Source organism: Mesocricetus auratus, unplaced genomic scaffold, assembly GCF_017639785.1.
Source record: "Mesocricetus auratus isolate SY011 unplaced genomic scaffold, BCM_Maur_2.0 Super-Scaffold_100040, whole genome shotgun sequence".
NCBI classification, from domain to species: domain Eukaryota; kingdom Metazoa; phylum Chordata; class Mammalia; order Rodentia; family Cricetidae; genus Mesocricetus; species Mesocricetus auratus.
In genome coordinates this window covers 2,471,674-2,493,248 of record NW_024429217.1, presented here as the reverse complement: position 1 = coordinate 2,493,248, position 21,575 = coordinate 2,471,674, and the positions used below count along the sequence as shown (strand labels likewise).

The 21,575-nt window shown below is 42.1% G+C and overlaps 1 protein-coding gene and 1 pseudogene across 6 annotated transcripts in view; one reads left to right on the top strand and one right to left on the bottom strand.

Moving 5' to 3' along the window:
* The window catches only part of Gria4 (glutamate ionotropic receptor AMPA type subunit 4), a 361,933-nt gene extending 351,773 nt beyond the window's left edge, over positions 1-10,160 (top strand). For 3 of the 6 annotated variants that reach the window (XM_040734754.1, XM_040734752.1, XM_040734753.1), the window contains exon 17: positions 7,760-10,160. In XM_040734754.1, coding sequence (XP_040590688.1) covers positions 7,760-7,924 — 165 coding nt within the window. In that variant the 3' untranslated portion in view covers positions 7,925-10,160. The remainder of the gene's footprint in view (positions 1-7,759) is intronic. The other 3 variants (XM_040734757.1, XM_040734756.1, XM_040734755.1) reach the window with 2 other exon arrangements.
* Positions 10,161-12,785: 2,625 nt separating this feature from the next.
* On the bottom strand, positions 12,786-13,427 carry LOC101833733 (annotated as a pseudogene).
* Positions 13,428-21,575: the final 8,148 nt, after the last annotated feature.

Here is a 21,575-nt window from a genome sequence, read left to right as displayed (position 1 = left end):
TTAAGAAAATGCTTTTATCTTAATTTTTGCTGAGTGGAAGAAAGATTTCCCAAATGGAGGAAAAATATCTGACCTGGGTTACTTGGAATGAATTTTTATATCAATTTTATAATGCATCTTATTTTTTGTGTTACTAGAACTAAGTTTCTTGTTCATTCCAATCATTTGATAAATCCAAGATGGAGAAGCAATATTCAAAATTTTATAAAGAAACACCAATGAATGCCATTTATTACAAAAGTCTGGTAAATTGTTAAAGAAAAGAGTTTAACATTCCCAGATTAGGTAGAGGTTAGAATTTTTACATCCTAATGTGTTTTTAGTTGAAGATTATCATTCAAGTTCATCATACGTTATCACCTTTAAGGCTAAATTTGAGCTTTTAAAATATACATTTTAAATATAGACAAAGCATTCATAGTAATGTAATTAGAAAGTTTTGCAGAAATTCCAAGCCCATCTTGTTACATCTTCTTTGTTACATCTTCTTGATGCAAACAATACTGTTTTGTTGATGGGCTTCTAGTTATAACCATAGCAAAGCACTCACTCTCTAAGAATCTCACAAGAGTCTCCCTTGTCAAAGCAAGATCACTTGCAGTGCAGTCCACTTCTGAGTTCCCAGGTAATATTCTGGCATGGCCATGAGGGCCTTGAAGGATGGGTCTGTTCATGTTTTTTGTTGGTGTTATTGTTGTTATTTGAGACAGGGTTTCTCTGTGTAGCCATGGCTGTCCTGAAACTCACTCTGTAGCCCAGACTAGCCTCAACCTCAGAGTTCACCTGCCTCTGCATCCTGACTATTGGGATTGCAGAAGTGTGTCATGGTGCCCTGCTCTTCACATGTTTAAATGGATCCGAATTTTTCAACTTCCAGCTTCCTTGCTGATGTACTGAATTTCAGTTTCTGCACATTAAAAATGTGAAGTATGGTCACTTATTTTTTTATGTTACACAATTTGTAATCAGCAAAATGCATCCTTCAGTGTTTTTCATGCAATACATTCTGATCACAGTTTCCCAGCCCCATCCTCCTACATCCTAAGGAACCTGAATTCAACTCGCAACCAAGTAAAACATATTTGCAATTTTATACTAACTTTTCCCTTTACAAACAAGGGATGTTCATCTACTGGACAAATATTTACTTAATGCCAAGTCAGGTACCAAATAAAAGCTAAAGTTGGGGCCACCAAGATGGCTTAGAGTGTAAAGCTCTTTGCTACCAAGCCTAATGACCTAAATTCAATACTCATGACCCACATGGTTAAGAGAGTCAGAAAGAGACAGAGAGAGAGAGAGACAGAGAGAGAGAAGGAGGGAGAATGGGAGGGAGACAGAGAGAGAGAGAGAGAGAGAAGAGAGAGAGAGAGAGAGAGAGAGAGAGAGAGAGAGAGAGAACCACCAACTCCTATAGGTCATTCTCTCACCTCCTCACACATGCTGTGTCACCTGAGTGCACACATGCACATGCCCATGTGTGGGCACGCCCACCCCCCCACACACACACAATTAAAATAACTAAAGGCAATTTTTAATACCAGATTTTGATTTCAATGGACTAATGGAAGTTAACCAGAATGTTATTTCCCTAAAATCATTATCATATGTCAAATTAGTTTTAATAGAAAAGCTATAGATGTTTCTATAAACTCTATCCTAAATCCTCATTATAAAAATAAGCATAAATTTTTGACTATACTTAATGTGATTACTGTTAGATTCCCTTTATCTTAATCATAGCTAAGTCATTAAAAGCAATTTGAGTTCAGCTTTTTTTGTAGTTCATTTTAATTTTTTTATTTGTTTAACATACCAATCTCAATTTCAACTCCCTCTCCTCTTCCCACTCCCTCCACCTTCCCCTCATCCCATCCCTCATCTGCTCCTCAGAGAGAGTAAGGCCTCCCATGGTGAGTCAATGAATCCTGTCCCATCAACACATTGAGGCCAGACCAGGGACCTCCCCACCCTCCTCCATGTCTAGGCTGAGCAAGACATCTCTCTATAGGAAATTGGCTCCAAAAAGCCAGTTCATTCACTAGGAACAGGCCCTGGTCTCATTGCCATTGGCCCCACAAACTGCCCCAGCCACTACTGTCACCAGCATTAAGGCAACCTAATTAGTACCTATGCAGGTTCCCCAACTGTCAGTCCAGAGTCAGTGAGCTCCCACTAGTTCCGGTCAGCTGTTTCTGTGGGATTCCTCATCAGGGTCTTGATCCCTTTTATCATATCATCACTCCTCCCTTTCTTCAATCAGACTCTGGGAGCTCAGTCCAGTAGCTACTTGTGAATCTCTGTATCTGCTTCCCTCAGTTACTGGATTTCAGGAGACCATATCTATTTCCCCTTCTTTGGCTGATCCACTGTTACCTAACTTCTTTGTTACCTAACATCTCTGGGGTTGTGTACTGTAGGCTGCTTAACCTTTGCTTTATGTCTAATATTCACTTATGAGTGAGTACATGCCATCATTGTCTTTCTGAGTCTGGGTTACCTCACTCAGGATCATTTTTTCCACTTCCATCCATTTGCCTGCAATTTCAAGACTTTGTCATTGTTTTTTTACCACTTAGTAGTACTCCATTGTGTAAATGTACCACATTTTCTTTATCCATTCTTCAGTTGAGGGGCATCTAGGTTGTTTCAGGTTCTGGCTATTATGAATAATGCTGCTATGAACATAGTTGTAGTATATGAGTGTGCCTCCTTTGGGTATATGCCTAAGAGTATTATTTTTGGGTCTTGAGATAGATTGATTCCCAATTTTCTGAGAAACCATCATGCTGATTTCCAAAATGGCTGTACAGCCAGCAACGGAGGAGTGTTCCCCTTTCTCCACATCCTCTCCAGCATAAACTGTGTTTTGGATCCTAGACATTCTGACAGATGTAAGATGGTATCTCTGAGTTGTTTTGATTTGCACTTTCCTGATGGCTAAGGATGTTGAGCAATTCATTAAATGTCTTTCAGACATTTGAATTTCTTCTGTTGAGAATTCTCTGTTCAGATCAGTACTCCATTGATAATTGGATTTTTAAATATTTTTGTGTCTAGTTTCTTGAGTTCTTTGTGTATTTTGGAGGTAATCCCTCTGTCAGATGTGGGGTTGGTGAAGATCTTTTCCCATTCTGTGGGTTGCCATTTTGTCTTGTTGACTATGTCCTTTACAGACGCTTCTCAGTTTCAGGAGGTCCCGTGTATTAATTTTGCTCTTAGTGTCTGTACTACTGGTGTCATATTTAGAAAGTGGTGTCCTGTGCCTATGCATTCCAGAGTAATTCCCACTTTCTCCTCTTTGAGGTTCAGTGTGGCTGTATTTATGTTGAGGTCTTTTGATCCATTTGTATTTGAGTGTTGTACATGGAGATAGATATGGATGTATCAGCAATCTTCTACATGTCAGCATCCATTTATGCCAGTACCATTTGTTGAAGATGTTTTCTTTTTTCCATTGTATACTTTTGTAAAAATCAGGTGTTCATAGACATGTGGATTAATATCGGGGTCTTCAATTCTATTCCATTGGTCTATCTGTGTGTTTTTAATGCCAAATCCAACCGATTTTCATTATTATAGCTCTATAGTAGAGCTTAAAGGCAGGGGTGGTGATGCCTCTGGAAGTTCCTTTATTGTGCAGGTTGGTTTCAGCTATCCTGGGTTTTTTTGTTTTTCCTTATAACCTTGAGTATTGTTCTTTCAAAGTTTGTGAGGAATTGTGCGGGTAATGTGATAGGGATTGCATTGAATCTGTAGATTGCTTTGGGCAAAATTTCTATTTTGACTATGTTGATCCTACCTATCCAAGAGCATGGGAGATCTTTCCATTTTCTGGTATCTTCTTTAATTTCTTTCTTTAAAGACTCAAAGTTCTTTTTTATCATTTTTATTTTAATTTTAAATAGCTTGTTTTACATGTCAATCCCAGTTCCCACTCCCTCCCCTCCTCCCACACTCCCCTTCCCCCCCACCCTCCCACCCTATTGCCAAATCCTTCCACATAGGGGATATCTAGAGTCTGTCATTTCACTCTGGGTAGGGTCCAGGGCTCCCCTAAGAGTCCACACTGAGAGAGCATCCCTCTTTGTGCTATAAGCACACGATGACTGTTTGTATTCCAGGGATAGACATTGATCCACAGCTCAGGGCCCCATAGGTTGCCCAGGCCTTCTCACTGACACTCACATTTGGGGGGTCCAGATCAGTCCCATGCTGGCCTCCCCACTGTCCCTCTGGGGTCCAAGAGCTCTCTCCTGTTCAGATCAGCTGTCTCTGCTGGTTTTGCCAGCCCATTCTTTGCCAATTTGCTCATCACTCATCTCCCTCTGTCACTGGGTTCCTTGGGTTCAGTTCAGTGATTAATTGTGTGTTTGCCTCTGCTTCCATCAGTCACAGGATGAAGGCTCCCGGATGGTTATAGACATCAAGTTCATTATCAGGAATGGGCATTTGAGGTGGTCTCTCCACTATTGCTTAACTTGCCAATTGGTGTTATCCCTTTAGATCACTCGAGGTCACTCTAGTGCCTGATCTGTCTTCTATCCCTCTTCCCCCTATTCTACCCCCACCCACTCAACTTCCTGAAGACTCAAAGTTCTTGTCATACAGTTCTTTCACTTGTTTAGTTAGAGCTACCACAAGATATTTTATGTTGTTTGTGACTATTGTGAAGAGTGTTGTTTCTCTGATTTCTTTCTCAGTCCTTTTATCATCTGTATATAGGAGAGATGCTGTGTATTTTTTTTAGTTAGCCTTGTATCCTGCCACATTTCTGAAGGTGTTTCTCACTGTAGAAATTCCCTGGTAGAGTTTTTTGGGTCACTTATGTAAACTATCATATCATCTTCAAATAGTGAATGTTTGACTTCTCCCTTTCCTATTTGTATCCCCTTGTTCTCCTTTTGTTGTCTTATTGCTCTAGTTAGGACTTCAAGTATTATATTGAATAGATATATAGAGAGAGGAGACAGCCTTGTCTTGTTCATGATTTCAGTGGGATTGCTTCAAGTTTCTCCACATTTAGTTTGATGTTGGCTGTTGGCTTGCTGTATATTGACTTTATTATGATTAGGGATGTTGCTTATATCCCTGATCTCTGCAAGACCTTTATCATAAAGGGGTGTTGGATTTTGTCAAAGCTTTTTCAGCATCTAATGAAATGTTCATACAGTTTTTTTTCATTCAGTTTGCTTTATATGGTGATCCACTGACGGATTTTTGTGTGTTGAACCATCCCCGCATCTCTGGGATGAAGCCTAGTTGATCATGGTGGATGCTTTTTCTGATGTGTTTGTGGATTCTCTTTGCCAGTATTTTATTCAGAATTTTTGCACCAGTTCTCATAAGGGATATTGGTCTATAATTCTCTTTCTTAGTTGCATTTTTGTGTGGTTTGTGTATTAGTGTAGCTGTAGCCTTGTAAACAGAGTTTGGTAATGTTCCTTCCATTTCTATTATGTGGAATAATTTGCAGAATATTGATATTAGCTCTTCTTTGAAATTCTGGTAGAATTCTGTGCAGAAACCATCTGGTTCTGAGGTTTATTGGTGGGGAGACCTTTCTATTTCCCTAGGAGTTATAACTCTATTTAGTTTTTAATCTAGTCTTGGTTTAATTTTAGTATGTGGTATTTGTCCAGGGAATTTTCCATTTCCTTTAAATTTTGTAATTTGGTGGAGTACAGGTTTTTGAAGTGTGACCTGATGATTCTCTGGATTTCCTCAGTGTCTATTGTTATGTCCACTTTTCATTTCTGATTTTGTTAAAAAATGTGTTAGATTTGACATTTTCTTTGATCAATGAATCTATTACTTCTATCATGTCTTCAATGCCTGGGATCGCTCTTCCATGTCTTATATTTTGTTATTTACGCTTCTATCTGTAAATCCTGCTTGTTTGCCATTCTTTTCCATTTCCAGAACTTCCTAGGTTCATTTTGTCCTCATTGCCTCTATTTCAGTTTTTAAGTCTTGAGCAATTGCCTTCAACTGCTTGATTGCTTTTTCTTGGTTTTCTTTAAAGGATTTGTTGATTTCTTCCATTTTTTGTTTGTCTTTTCCTCCATTTATTTATGGGAGTTTTTCACTTCCTCTTTTAGGGCCTCAATTAACTTCATAATGTTTTTTTTTTTTTTGGTTTTTACGAGACAGGGTTTCTCTGTATTGTTTTGGAGGCTGTTGGTCCAGCCCAGCCTCGAACTCACAGAGATCCGCCTGCCTCTGCCTCCGGAGTGCTGGGATTAAAAGCGTGCGCCACCACCGCCCGGCCATAATGTTATTTTTAAGGTCATTTTTTCTGCTTCATCTGCCTTGGGGTGTTCAGGTCTTGCTGTTGTAGAACCACTAGTTTTTGAAGGTTCTGTATTGCTCTTTATGCTATTCACTGTATTCTGACATTGTTATCTACTGATCTCTTCCTTCAATCAGTACAGGTGAAGCCTGTGCTTCGGGGAAGGGGGGTCCCTCTTTCTCCAATTAGTGTAGTTGGTGGTTGTGGCTCCCTTAATTGCTCCTCCAGGAGCAGGCAGGGCCAAGTCTCTGGTGACTTGCTCCTCTAGGTGCAGGCTGTTCTGATGCTGCTGGGTATCACATACAGAGAATGGCAGTGTAGGCTGGCTGGGACACAGGTACTCTTTCCCAGAGGAGCTTCTCGCTACAGTTTCTAGAAGCTATTACTGTCTATGCTTCCAGGCTTCCTGGCTCGCCTTCCACTCCCAACTTTTTGTTGTCATCAGGGTGATTACAAAGACTTTTATAATAATTAATTTCATTAATATAAAATCAGCCAAATATTTAATTTCCACAGCATATCAAACATAGAGTGGAATGGAATGAAATTTCCTAAGGAAATAAACAAATGCATCATGATTTGCAAGAAACTGGAGGTCCGTCCCTGTATCTACAAAGCTTAGGGGGCATCTCCTTTACCTTATTTCCCTCTTATTAACAGTATGAGTTAGTTTCTAGGAAGGATTTAGAGGCAGGAAACAGTAAGCAGTAGTCATATTTGCATGATTACAGAGCTGGCTTCTTCTCTACATAGTGTTAATTTCTACTACCTGAGAGAGAAGTCAAGAAATAAAGATTCAATGAGTGTTCAAAGGCGGCCACCCTTACTGCAGCACTAGAAGACCCTGCTCTGTTCTGTGCATTGTCAAATACACCTGTTTTCCACACACCTCCTTAAGGCACAATACAAGTGGAACTTGCTTCCTAACAGGCACACAGTGAACTATGTGTCACTAACAGTGCTGTTCTGAGTCATGTCTGTAACTGGTGTGAATGAAGGAAAGTGTATGGATAAGCCTGCTAGAAGAAAACAGAAAATTTGTGTAGTTACGGTTTAGCAGTTTGACGTGATTTACAAAACCACTATTTGCACCAGAAGAAAACACTCTGATTGATAGAATTCCCATAAAACACAAGAGAGCTTTGAAACTGCTTCGGAAGTACTAGAATATAGAGGCCAAGCAGTGGAAAGGTTCTTGATACCCAGATTTGCTCAAAACCCAGATTTTATGATCTCATAAACAACTTTGAAATACATGGGATCTAAAACTCTAGGCTGATTAATTCGTCTATTGTATCTGAGCTTTTCTTTCCCCTATAAGCAATTTGCCTAAGAGCAAAAACCACATGGAAAAAATGCAGATGTCTAATTATCAGTATTTTGGTGTTTGATGTGCCACGTTTTGTTGAAGCAACAGAAATATCGTAACACCTGGCATCCTCTCTGTTTCCTTTTCATGCAACCCAGCTGACTTTTTCTGAAGCCATAAGAAACAAAGCCAGGTTATCCATCACTGGGAGTATGGGAGAGAACGGCCGTGTGCTGACCCCCGACTGCCCCAAGGCCGTACACACAGGAACTGCAATTAGACAAAGTTCGGGATTGGCTGTCATTGCATCGGACCTACCATAAAAACCAAAAAAATAATTGAGTGCCTTAATTAAACTGTGTTGGTGACTGATGGAAATGCAGCCCACAGGGACAGGCCCAGCGTGGGTCTTGGCTTAAACCCATCCTTTGGCTGAGAGCAGGAAGGACGTTCTGAGTGCCGGACAGAACCAGTGCATGAGTTCAGCACGGAAATTCAGACTCGGATTTTATATCAGGAAAACTCACAATTTAGTTTTTTGGGGGGGAGTGTGGGAGGGTATCTGGGATGGGTGTATTAACAGCAACAAATTCACTTGAGCGCAACTAAAACTAATCAGACTGGCCATTTAGAGCATTCAACTGTGAAGTTCTTTCTCAGAAAGGCCTTGGTCGCCACAGCAAGGGATTAATAAAGGTCAAGGAACCTGCTAGCCTGTGTCTCCAGAATACCCATGAGTCGATGGAATAATCTGCAGCTGAGACAAGCAGTAACTAAAATGTGATAAGAACATAATAAACATGTAAATCCTGTGAAAAAACAACAAAATTTAAAGAAAGTATTTACAGTTACTTTGGAAATAAAACAATACTGAAACATGCTTGCTTTTTAACTGAAGTAAATCCAGTAGAGGACAACACAATTCTTTTTTCTAACCATCTTAGGGAACAATACATTGCAATAATTGATATAAATGTCATCACTGTAACAAACTTTAGAGACTTTTTTTAATGTAAAAGTTGTTGGTCACCTTGTTACCTGTAACCTTCACTCTGTCACACAAGTTGGTTCATAGAGTGTGTTTGTTTATTAGGAACAAAAGAAAAGAGTGAAGATAATGTTGACATGAAGTCATCCATCTGCAATGTAGAATTAAAAAAGACTACGGGTCACTCATGTTATCAATATAATTTATAATCCTGTTCTGTGTACAAAATTGTGGTTTTTGTACTCACCCAAAAGAACAAAACAACAGTTTTTCTTACAGTATCTATCTACAGAACTTAAATTTTTCCCTTTGATTATCCAAACTATTTGAGAAACTCAAAGACTCCATGAGGAATGTAGACATCAAGGGATAGGCCATGTAAGAAAATGTAGCTAGTCTTCATTATTTCTGCTCACTCTGCTTCCCTTCCTTCCTTCTGTGGGATCACTTGTTAATAGATTAAGTTGTCAAAGATGGCGTCTTTGAGTCCGGGAATGAACAGCTGTTCCGACACCACCACACACGGGTGTAAATTTTTCTTGACTATTTTGCTGCACAGTGTCTCTCGGATTTTCACCCTCATTCCTGTACTTCTATTTGAATTCTTTGAAGGCACTGATAATTGTTTGGGGTAGACTGTAGTTGAAAAACTCAACCCTTATTTTCACCCCGAAATTGTGAATACAATATATCATGTTTATTTTTAAGAAAAAAGTAACACTCATGGTTCAAAAGGCCTGCTTCATTTGAAATGATGAATGAGCTCAATGACACAGATAAAAATCACAGACAGAGGGATCGTTGCAGAAAGCACAAGTTAGGATAACCCCTGAAGTGTGGCCTTGAAGAAGGAGTTGAGTCTTTACAGGAGGAGGTGATGGTCAGAACCTATGATGAGCTGACACAAAGTCACTTCTTTTGTCAGTGGGCTGTGTACAGGGCTTGTGCAGTGAGGTGGCCTGATGAGGGCATAGGGTGTGACACCATGGACGCTCTAGCAGATATATGGAGAACTGGTTTCCTTCCCTTTAACCATGATAATTCCCATTGATACCTGTGCGTCACTACAATGGAATCCTTATGACACATGTATGCACTGTCCCTCAGGAAAGGTTAATTCTGTTATCGAGCAAATGATTCCTTTCACAATCCGGACCCTCCCTGATGTCTTTTTCCCTTATTCCTACCTGACCTCTCAGCCAGCAAATGGACCTCCACAGCACACAGAACACTGCATCTCCCGTTTCTTCAGTCTGTAGTTCTTCTGTCTTTACCTGACTGTTGCTCATCCTCCAGCACTCAAATTGAAGTCTGCTTGTGCTGGAAACATCTCCGCGATTATCCACCAGCCCCGCCTGTGACACTGAGTTATGTGCCATTCTTAATGTTTCTTGCCCACTACGGCACTCACCATGCTGCATCGTGATTGCCCGTGTACTCGTCTGTAAACTACTAGACTGTCAGCTCCTTGAGGGCAGGGACTGTGTCTATCTTGTTCACAGTTGTATCCCCAGCACCCAGCACAGTGCCTGGCATATTGTAGGTGCTTAATAAATATTTGTTGAATGAAAGAACTAATTGAACTGATTTAATTAAGTTGAAGCAGAAAAACATTTTCTCCTTGACAGTCCCTCAGGTGTAAATTCTGTATAGAGTGGAATAAAACGAAACTGAAGGTTGCCTCACCTCATGATATTTCCAGTGACACTGAGGAAAATAGCTAAAAAGAAATATACATAAAAGAGCCAATAAATTTTCTCTTTTTGGTTGCTCAAGATAGGGTTTCTCAGCGCTACTTTGACTGTCGGAAAACCTGCTCTGTAGACCAGACTGGCCTTGAACTCACAGAGATCCACCTAACTCTGACTCAGAAGCTGTATGCTACCATGCCCAGCTTTTCTTTTCTTTCCTTTCCTTTCTTTAAAGACAATGCAAAAACAGAGAAAAATTTATTTGGTGTCTTATGAAGAGCACTGGGCCTGGCAGTAACGAGAGTGCTGCCCAAAGAAATACTCTCTAATGAGACGGACAGGTCCCTGTTTATCTATAACTCTGTAACACAATTTACTTAGCTAGGATAGTAAGCACTTCAGAACAAGGATTAAGCTTAGTGTTAAGATATACTTTTAAAATAGCCTTCATTTAAGCTTATAGTGGATTTCTGATATTTCAAAGAGTTTTTTTTACACTAAAAGCAATTTAGAAAAAAGAAAAGAATAATTTTGTAACCTTTCTGGACTCGCAGCTGAATTGATATTAAACTTATATTTGAAAACATGTGAAAGTTCAGGCTGGTGATCTCAATGGGTAACGTCTGATGACAATCCATATAAAGGTGGAAGGAGATGACTGGCCCCATAGAGTTGTCCTCTGGCCTCCATACATGCACTGTGGAATTCATGTACTCTCTCATACACACACACACACACACACACACACACACACACACTCTCTCTCTCTCTCTCTCTCTCCCTCTCTCTCTCATCATACGCGTATACACACAATAATACTTTATAAAATTTTTAAGTTTAAAATATTTGATTCCACAAAGTGGAAGAACACAGTTACCGAACACAAAATATTTTAGATAAAAACATCTTAGGAGCCCCATAAGCTATGCAGTCAACATGATTGACCACCATGAGGAGAGCTGGAGAGAATATTGATTCAATCAGCCCCATAACTCATTGAAAATGCCAGTCTCAAAAGTATTACATTTATTTCAGGTTCCTGCATGTGTTTCCTATGTGTCATTTGGCTTACCCACCTATATAACACCTATTTAGTTTGTTTTCTAAGGTAGAGCAGGTGTCCAATATATATTTGTCAGTGCTTAAGTACAACCTTACACATTAAGTCTGAATCAATGAAAATGTATAAGATTTCTATTCTCGGTAAACAGAATACCCAAAATTATATTACCAAGGTACTAGTAACAGAAATAAATCCCAATCTAAAAGTGATAACTTGGACAGTCTGAGAAACAAACTGTGGATTGATCTGCTTGGTGGGTTTCTGGTGTTGTTTTATATTGCCACTCCAAAATGTGTGTTTTTTGTGCACCAAAGAGTTTTTTCTCAGACAGTAATGAAAATTATAGTCTTATTATTTGTAAAAATTAAAAGCAAATAAATTAGGTGATTTATGTACATATTCCCTAAGAATATGAACCTTTTTCAAGAGAGCTATTTTATGCAATGACTATGATGTTACTAGAAGACATAAGAAACAGAAATTGTATCTCAGAGGAAAACACTAAACTAATTTCTGTGAAATAAGAAAAACCTATTCACACATTTGTTTTGATTTGACTTTATTTTCTTTGAAAGTGGAAGAGAATGTACAAACTAATGACAGATGAGATAAAGGAATACTTATAACGAAGGGGTTTAGGCAAAAGGAAAATATTCCCCCAAGTGGCCAAAGACTATTTTTCTTCTTTAAAGATATTATTTCTGCATTTAAGTATGCATATGTGAGAGCATGTACATGTGAGCGCAAGACCCAAGGTGTCCAGAAGAGGCCTCACAGATCCTCTAGATGGAGAGTTACAGGAAGTGCTGGAAACTGAACTACAGGCCTTGGGAAGAGCAGAGAACTCCTTTTTTTTTTTTTTCTTCAATTTAAAACAGTCTTTTTTCATTTTACATAACCAACCCCAGTTCCCCCTCCCTCCCCTCCTCCTGCTCCCCACCTCTCCCTGCCCAATCTCCCATCCAGTCCTCAGAGAGGGTGAGGCCTCCCATGGGGAGTCAACAAAGTTTGTCAGGTCACCTTGAGGCAAGACCAAGATCCTCCCCACCATATCTAGGGAATGAACTCAAAAAAGCCAATTCATGTACTAGAATAAATCCTGGTCCCACTGCCAGGGGTCCCATAAACTGCCAAACCACATGACTATCACCCACATTCAGAGGGCCTGGTTCAGTCCTATTCACTCCCTCAAGCTCTCCTCTCCCTCCCATCGTCCTCACCACCCACCTCCCTTTCGACTTCACCCTCTCCTGACACTCCCAATTTACTCTGGAGATCTGAGTCAAGAATTCTTAGGTGCAGAGTCATCATCTCTCCAGCCAACTGGGGTTGGTTATGTAAAATAAAATTTAAAAAAAAGACGGTTTTAAATTTTAAAAAAGAGGGTTTTTTTGGTTTGGGGGGGTTCTTGTTTTTTTTTATGAGTCAAAATTTTTATTTATTCACTTCTTGTACTTGAAGTACTCTTCGATGACATATATCCTCGGCCTGAGATTCTTTCCCATAGTCCTTAACCACTACACAACTGCAAACAGCCACTTTCGGTGGCTTCCCCTCTCCTACAGTTTTACAGAGACCTGCCCATCCCCTGGTTTCTTGTCATGAACCTTAATCAGGTTGATTTGGTGCTCAGCACAACGCGCCTCCACCGCCTTGTCATACAGAGGCTCATCGTAGTTGAAGGCTGCACGCGGAGACGGGCTTGTGGAAGGCTTTTGCAGCTTCGCACAGGCCACACGGTAGGCCACGGTGAGTAAGGGCAATCTTCAGCCCCTTTTGTAGAGCAGTGTTGATGTCTATTACACCTCCAGCAGCAACGCCTTCCTCCACCACGGTGGTGGATTACCGGTGAGGCTGAATCTTGAACATCCGGGTCTATGCCTCTGCACAACTTGACGTGGCAAGGGAAAAGGCCAAGGAGTTTGAGAGAGAAGAGATGCATAGCTCCTGGTTCTTACATTATTCGGTGTGTAATACTTAGTGCCTTCTTCTTTGATGGGCACAGTAACTTTACAGTTCTGACAGGATGCAGACTGATTGTGAGCGCCTTGAAGGATGGAATCAAGTAGAATAGTCTCCGTCATGCTTGAGATGATGCTAAGAAATCATTTATAGAAATGTCTGCCAGCTCATTAATGCTAGTTTCCCAACATTATTGTGAAGACTTTAGACCTTTTAAAAACAGAATCTAAAAGCAAGTTAGTTCATATGTGGCTCCATTTTGAAATTATTATAATGTTTTATACCAGAGAACTGGCTCTTTTTCAAACTTCTAAGTCATCAATCCTACCTACCTGGCATTTCTCAGAGACATTCTTCCTACTATTACTCTCTCCATTGTTAGAGTGTGTGGCTTTAAAACCCTTGGGACTGAGCTCATCCCAGTGGATCTAAATCCATGTCAGTCATACAGTCTCACATCAAAGTCATCCCATTCCTCTGCATCTCTGCCTCAATGTTGCTCTTCCCACTGTGGCCTTCGCCCAACTCTAGCCACCATTCTCATTTTCAGTACCAAGTAAGGAAACCGTTGGCATCCTAAAACCCTCCCCGCCACTCCATGTTCCACACAAACACAGAAGGCAAAGGAATGGCCACCCTTGAAATTATGACTCAGACCACACACACACACACACACACACACACACACACACACACACACACACACACATACACGTTTATGAGCTAGAGATAGAGCTCAGTGGTTAAAGCAATATTGCTCTTGCAGAGGATCTCAGCTTGGTTCCCAGTACCCGTGTCAGGTGTCTAACAAGCACCTATTACTCAGGCTCTAGGGAATTTCAACACCTCTGGCTCCCATTGACACTTGCACACACATGCACATAAATGCAAACAAACACACATTACACATAACTGAAAATAATAAAAATAAATCCCCCCAAAATTCCTTTTTGTGGAAGTGTGTGGCATCCTGCCAGTGATATGGTTCAGTAGGTAAAAGTTCTTGCTGAGTGTGGTAGTTTGAATGTAATTGGCCCCCATAATCTCACAGGGAGTGGCACTATTAGGAGATCTGGCTTCGCTGAAGTAGGTATGGCCTTATTGGAGGAAGTGTGTCACTGTGGGGGTGGGCATTGAGGTTTCCTATGCTCAGGGTACCCCCCAGTGTCTCAGGTGACTTCCTGATGCCTGCAACATGTAGGACTCTTGGGTACTACTTCAAGCACTACATCTGCCTGTACATCCCCGTGCTTCCCACCATGATGATAATTGACTAACCCTCCAAAACTGTACACAGTCCACTACAATTACATGTTTTCTCTTATAAAGTTGATGTGGTCATGTCATTTCTTCACGGCAATAAAAACCCTGACTAAGACAGTAAGTCTGAAAATCCCAGTTCAATCCTTGGAACTCGCAGATGAAGGAGAGAGTTAACTCAAAAAAAAGTTGTCCTCTGGCATCCACAAGCATCACACACACATGCGTATACATATTAAGTTAATTTCCAACATGTTATTGGCAGAATGGTGGTTTGCACCTGTAGCTAGAGGATTGAGACTGTAAGTCCAGCCTGGGTAATACAGCAAGTTCCAGGCCAGCCTGTGCTGTTTAGCAAGACCTTGTCCCAAATACAAACACAAGAAAGAACACAATGATAACAAAAAAGGAAGTAAGTCATCTGTCCATCTAACCACACTGTTAATGTGAACTCATCAACTATTGCTTGTCTGCATTGGTTACTTGCTGACTTCTCCGTCATTCTGATTAAGGCCAGTATAAAGGCTTCACTTAACCTCAACTCTACAATTCCTGACTCCCCATTGATTTTTGCCTGTATGTTCTTCAAATCACTCATTGTAAGGGGCATACATCAGATCTATGATCCCTATCTCTTCATTTTCCTCTGGATAATGCCCAACTTTTCACCTTGCCTACAAATCTTAAGCTAGTGACCTTGAGTCTGATATTTAATCCAACCAATAGACTCCGTCACTTCATCAAAATGTCCTTGCCAAAGTCACTTTTAAGCACAATGTAGCCAAATTTAATAAAGAAATTAAATATGGAGTTAAGCAAATTAAGCTCTTACAGATTTGCTTGGATGATAATGTACCATCCCCTTTCTTTGACCACTTAATGTGTATCACAGAAGGTACAGACGTTTGCTCTTAATCCTTTGTTTGTACCTTCTCAGTAAACAGCAAACAGCTCTCAACTCAGGCTTGAAACTTTTATTTACATCTCTTCTCACAGGACATATCCACCTAGTACAGTAGATCTTCCTTCCACCAAAATGTCTACAATTACCAACAGACATTTCTCTTATCTATTCTAGTCCCACATACTCAATTGCTTGCTGATTATGTTTTGACTTCTTGACTGAAGCATATAAATCTTTTCATCTCTTTATATATTCCTAATATAAACATGTATCCACTCTCCCATTTCTTCATCATGCTCATATCTAATTACTCAGAATCTTCAGTTCCTTGTATCTCCTTAATATTTCTTTCCCTTCCTCATGATCATCAATTTAATTCTGGGACTTAACAGTTTTTTACTGGCAATACATAACCTCCTGATGAATCTCCTTGCTTCTTATTTTACTCATATCTTGCTCTAGGCAAAAGTGATTTTCCTCAAACATAAACATAATTGCCCCAGAGCCTAATTAAGATTACTTAGTGTCTATTCTACAAGGCTTGTCAGCATCTTTCTCACCAACTTTCTACAACACAAACTCAAAACAATTCACAAGTCTGGTTTTCAGAATCCTTTGTGTCCTTTTATTTTAAACTTTTGCTAATCCTTTCTTCTAGTTGGGCTGCTCTCGTTTCAAAAAGATCCTAATTATAACCAACAGAAACAATATGTGTTCAGTGAATATATATTAATGAGAACTAGCTACTTGAGAGTGTGGTGATTAGAATAAAAATGGACCACATATGCTTTTGTGTTTAAATGTTTGGTTCCCAGCTAGTGGTACTATTTGGGAAGGATTAGGAGGTGTGGCCTGTCTGGAATAGGTGTTATTTTATTGGAGGAGGTGTCATTGGGAGCTGGGCTTTGAGTTTTCAAAAGCCCATGCCAGGCCAAGTCTCTCCATCTTTTGTTGCCTAGTGCCTATTGGAAAGGATGCAAAGCTTGCAACTACTGCTCCAGCAGCACATCTGGAGCATACACCAGCCTTTTAAAACTCTAAGCAAGCCCCAAATAAATGCTTCCTTTTCAAAGTTCCTTGGTCATGGCTTGTTTTCTTTTCACAGAAGTAAAACAGTGACCAAGACAGATTAGTTCTAGTTTCCCAGAGAACAAAGATAGAAATGCTATTAGCTCTGCAAGCAGCACCTCCAAAGTCAGTCACCCAGCTATACCCATGATCTACCCCCAAAGACTTGCCCAGACCCCCAGGGAACAAATGCATCACTGCTTTTCCTTATTGATTTTTGTGGGTTTCCCATCCACCCTTGCATCCTCCCTCCCAAATAAATTTCAAAAGAAAATCAAAAAGCCCCAAAAACAAAAACAACGACAACCAGACAAATGTAGGGGGAAAAAAAACTCAGCGTGGAAGCTGTAGTGAGACAGAGTTAGTCACACAGTATAGCCTTCGATCCATACATCCTTACTGTAAGTGTTCACTGCAATGCATCATTGGTCTGGTTCAAAGCCTCTGGCTTCTGCTGTGTCCTCAACACTGGACCTTCACTGGGCCTCCTCTTGGATGTCCTGTGTTATGGAGATCCTTCAGGTCAGGCCCTGCACATGCTCCAGCAGTTCATAGATGAGGTGGGTGTTGGGGTGGGACAACTCATAGCCCTGGTTCTGGTCCTGGGTGATAGCTCAGTTGGTCAGGCTGCCAGCTTTCTCTCATCATCACCAATAGGGAGAGCTCTCCAGCATTGCCCCAGCTAGCAAGGAATGGGGCCTGCTCTGACACCCTGGGGATGGGCTCACCTACACCCACACCACCAGGGCCAGCTCTACTGTTTTGCCAAGCGAGTGTCCCTCTCCCTAGTGCTGCAGTTGGTGAGGTACAAGGCCAGGTGTCCCACACTCAGCTCTCAAGGCTCTCAGATTTCCTGCCTGCCACAGATGGCAAGGGATAGGGGTCATCTTTCTCACATAGCACACGAGGGGGGTGGGGTCAGCTCTCCTGCACTCAGGCCCTCAGGGCCAGCTCATCTCAGCCCCTATCAACAGGCAAGCTCTGTTGTGCTGCCCAGGTGAGGTGCAGAGCCACTCTGCTGAGTGCTGCAGTTAACGAGGGCCAGGGGCAGCTCTCCCGCTCTCACCAGGACCATCATTCCCACCTGAGGCAGATATCAGGGGGTGAGGGGGCATCTCCCCCTCACCCGTGCCATGGTAAGACAGACAGACAGTGAGGCCAGCTCTCCCACTCTGAGGCCTTCAGGACCAGCTCACCCATACCCTCCGCCGACGGGGTCAGCTCCACTGCGCTGCTCAGGAGGTGCAGGGCCTGTTCTCCTGAGTGCCACAATTGGTGCAGGGTTACAGTGAGGGGTGGAGCCAACTCTGGGCAGCCCTGTCATCACTGTCTTCCATGGCAAGAGGAGTCATGGACATCAACACAGACCAAGGCTGTAGCAGTGCCGATGACCCAGATGTGGCCCTTGGCTGTCGCCCAGGCCCAGATGACACCATGGCCCTGGGTGGTAGTGCATGCTCCCAGATCTGTATGGTCCTAGCAGAGGCATGGCCTTCAAATACTAACATGAGCCTAGGTGGCAGCCCAGGGTCATGGTGCCAACATGAGCCACGGATATCAACACAGACCCTGACTACGGTTGGACATGGGCCCCCAGACATTGTCTTTGTGGGGGGCCCAGGCCAGGATGTTAGCATGGACCCAGTTGGTAGTGCAGCTCACTCAGATTGGGCTGCCCGGCCCTGGAACACCAATATGGCCTCAGATGGCAGTTTGGATCCTAGACATACACTCAGCCCTGATTGGCAGTAGGAGTCACGAACATTAAAACAGACCATGGCTGCCACTGGGCCATAGAACTAGACATGGCACCAGCCACATTTCTACCCATTGACAGCCTGGCACTGGTTGGCAGTGCATGTCACCCAGGTGTGTATGGTCCCTGGGAACAGCTTGGGCCCTAATGTCATCATGGCCCTAGCTAGCATCACAGGTCACCCAGACTGGCATGGTGCCAGTGACAGTATGGCACTAAGGTGCCAATATGTCCACACCCAGATGTCAACCCCATCCCCTGTGCCTCTACTCTGCCTTCAATGGTAAGAGTGGCCACAGACATCAATGCAGACACTGGCTGCTGAAGGGCCGTGGATCCAGACATGGATTGCAGCTGTAAGTCTGGATGTCACCATGGTCTCTAGTGGCAGTACTTGCCACCCAACTCTGTTTGGTTCCCAGGGTCACATGACCCTCAAACACTAGCATGGCCTCAGGTGTAGACTCAGACTATAGGCCTCTGCATGGCCCTCTGTGGTAACGAGAGTCACTGACAGCAACACATAGCCCGGCTGCTGCATACAGAGCAACAGACCCAAACATAGCTCCTGGAAGCAATCTAGACCCTTGGAAGCAGCGCAGGGCTCTTTGAATGGCATGGCCCCTGCAGGGATACATCCCTTGAACCCCAACATGGTCGCAGGCCCATCCTCCAGGTGTCCACAGGGCCTTCAGTGGTAACAGAAGTCACGGACATCAACACAGACCATTGCTGCTGTGTCAGGGCCATGGACCTAGGCTTGGCCCTTGGCAGCAGCCCAGGCCCAGACATCACCATAGTCTGGGTGGCAATCAGCCCACCAATGTCTGCAGGTTCCTCACTGCCCTTGACTCCCCAGCACATGGAAGTTTCTGTCTCTTTCTTCCATTTCCTCACCATAATGTTGCCTGACTGGACAAAGGATGCAGCCTCTGTGTAGGAGGAAAACAGGCTTCTCTTTACACCTCTGAGTTTCTGTTCCCACAGAATGAGAAGGTAGTTTTTTTTCTAGAAAGTCCCATCGCCTTCTCAGAATATGGGCCCCATGAATCACTTCTATCCAATTTCAAGCTGAGGAAATGAGCAACAGGTTTCATTGTACTAAGGCTTAACATGGGGATACAAACAAGAAGATATTCAAAAGATACCCAAAAGCTGTGTGTTTTATTCTTATTACTATTTAGTCATCAGAAAATATTCTAGAAATGATATCCTTGGGCAGACACTAGTCTCAGTTTGTAAAACAGACCATTGCTATTTCTTATGACCTGTACTTTCTTTTAAAATATCATTTATCCCACTGACATATGATTACTTTCATAAATGTTTCCATTTTATCTCTAAGCATCTGTTAACTAGAATTTTCTCTAATGCTGGTACCAGTACTGGCATGTCAGAATACTCAGAGGAGTATCTAAAGTCTTTTGGTGGGTATGTGTATATGTGTGGGTCAGAAGAAAGAGTTGGGCATTGGTCCTCACTGGCCATTTTGTTGAGACAGTAATTTACCTGGTCACTGCTATGCACTCCAGCTATCTGTCCAGGAATTTGCCTGTCTCCACCTCCCATCTCACTAGGGGAACACAGGAACTGCAGGCGTGTATTTCTGCACCAGGTTGTACATTGCTCTGGGGAACTACAGGTGTATGTTACTGCACCAGCCTCTACGTGGCTCTGGAAAACTACTGTGTATTACTGCACCTGACTATGCATGGTTCTGGGGGAACCACAGGTGTGCATTAATACAGCTGGCTCTGCATGGTTCTGGGGGAACTGCAGGTGTGCATTAGTACAGCTGGCTCTGCATGGTTCTGGGGGAACTGCAGGTGTGCATTAGTACAGCTGGCTCTGCATGGTTCTGGGGATTCAGACTTAGGTCCTCCTACTTCGTTACCATCTCTCCAGATCTCCCTCCATGACTTTCTTATTTCAATAAGTGGGATGGATAGATGTTGCCAGTGGTATTTTGATATTTCCACAAAAGCAGACATCCACATCTTGATTCATGTCAGAATGACTATATGCTAGTAGAAAATTTGGTAAAGGATCTAGAAGCATCCATGGGGGAATTGGTGAAAATCAAAACTTCATTATTTTCCTTTTTACATAATTGTGATAAAAAAGTACTGCTTAATAAATTTGCCCATAATTTAAAGAAAGTATTTCTAAGTACTTCATTAATTTAACTTGGGTTAGCAACCACAACATTTTTAAAGGACTCACTGCTAGCTTCATAATAAAATACTAGAATGTATAGCGAATAGGCAGGGGTAAAAGTCTTGGACCTCACCTCTTTATTTGCAAAATGAAGTTAAGAGATTAGGTCAGGACACAGATCACCTTTACCAGTAATTTTCTGGATGATGCAGGTGTCTCAGGGTGTGAAGGCTGAGCTCCTATGCCCTAAACATACACCATGCAGCTTTTGAGCAGTGAGAGCACAAAGAGCTGTCAGGGCCCATTCCTGCTTTTGGTGAGCAGTTCTCAGACAAGAAACTGTTAATAATTTAAAAACTGGACGGACCAGTGTTTGCTTTGACATTTTACTCAAAAGGAGGGCTCCAAGGAAAACTTGGAAGCCATTGTATATGTGTGATATTATATATTTGTGTATGTATATACATAATGTTCATGTCGATATGTATGTGCAGACATATAAAGTCTAGTCGTCAACACTTGGGCTGTTTTTAATCACTCTGTACCTTCAGTTTTTGAAGCAATGTCTTTCACTGGACCTGTAGCTCATTAGCTCAGCTAGGCTCCAGGGAGCCACACATCTCCACCTTCCTGAGCTACAGATACAGATCTATCATCACGCCCTGGAATTTTTACACGGGTACTGGGGATCCGAACTCATGTCCTCAGAATTGCCCATCAAGCACATTACAAACTACACCATCTGTCTCCTTAATCTTCAGGAAGGCACAATTCTGTATAGCAAAATATTACAATTTTATTCAGGGTAGGAAAGTACTAAAAGAGGTGGCCGCCGTGATAAAGACTGCAGGTGACCCTAGGCCATGGGCAGCCTGTGAACTGGACGAGGCTAGATACAAGGCGGCCCCGGAAGAACTGTCAACACCCAGGTCAAATGAAGTCAAAGGATTCAAAGACACATGTACACATTCTGGGAAAAGTGAAAGCACCAAGGGGCCACTGCAAAGGAGACAATGAAAGAAGAGGGTTACTGTTACTTTTCTGCTGGTGTGATAAAACATCATGACCAGGACAACTTACAGAGGGAAGAGGTCCTTTGGGCCTGTGGTTACAGGGGATTAAGAA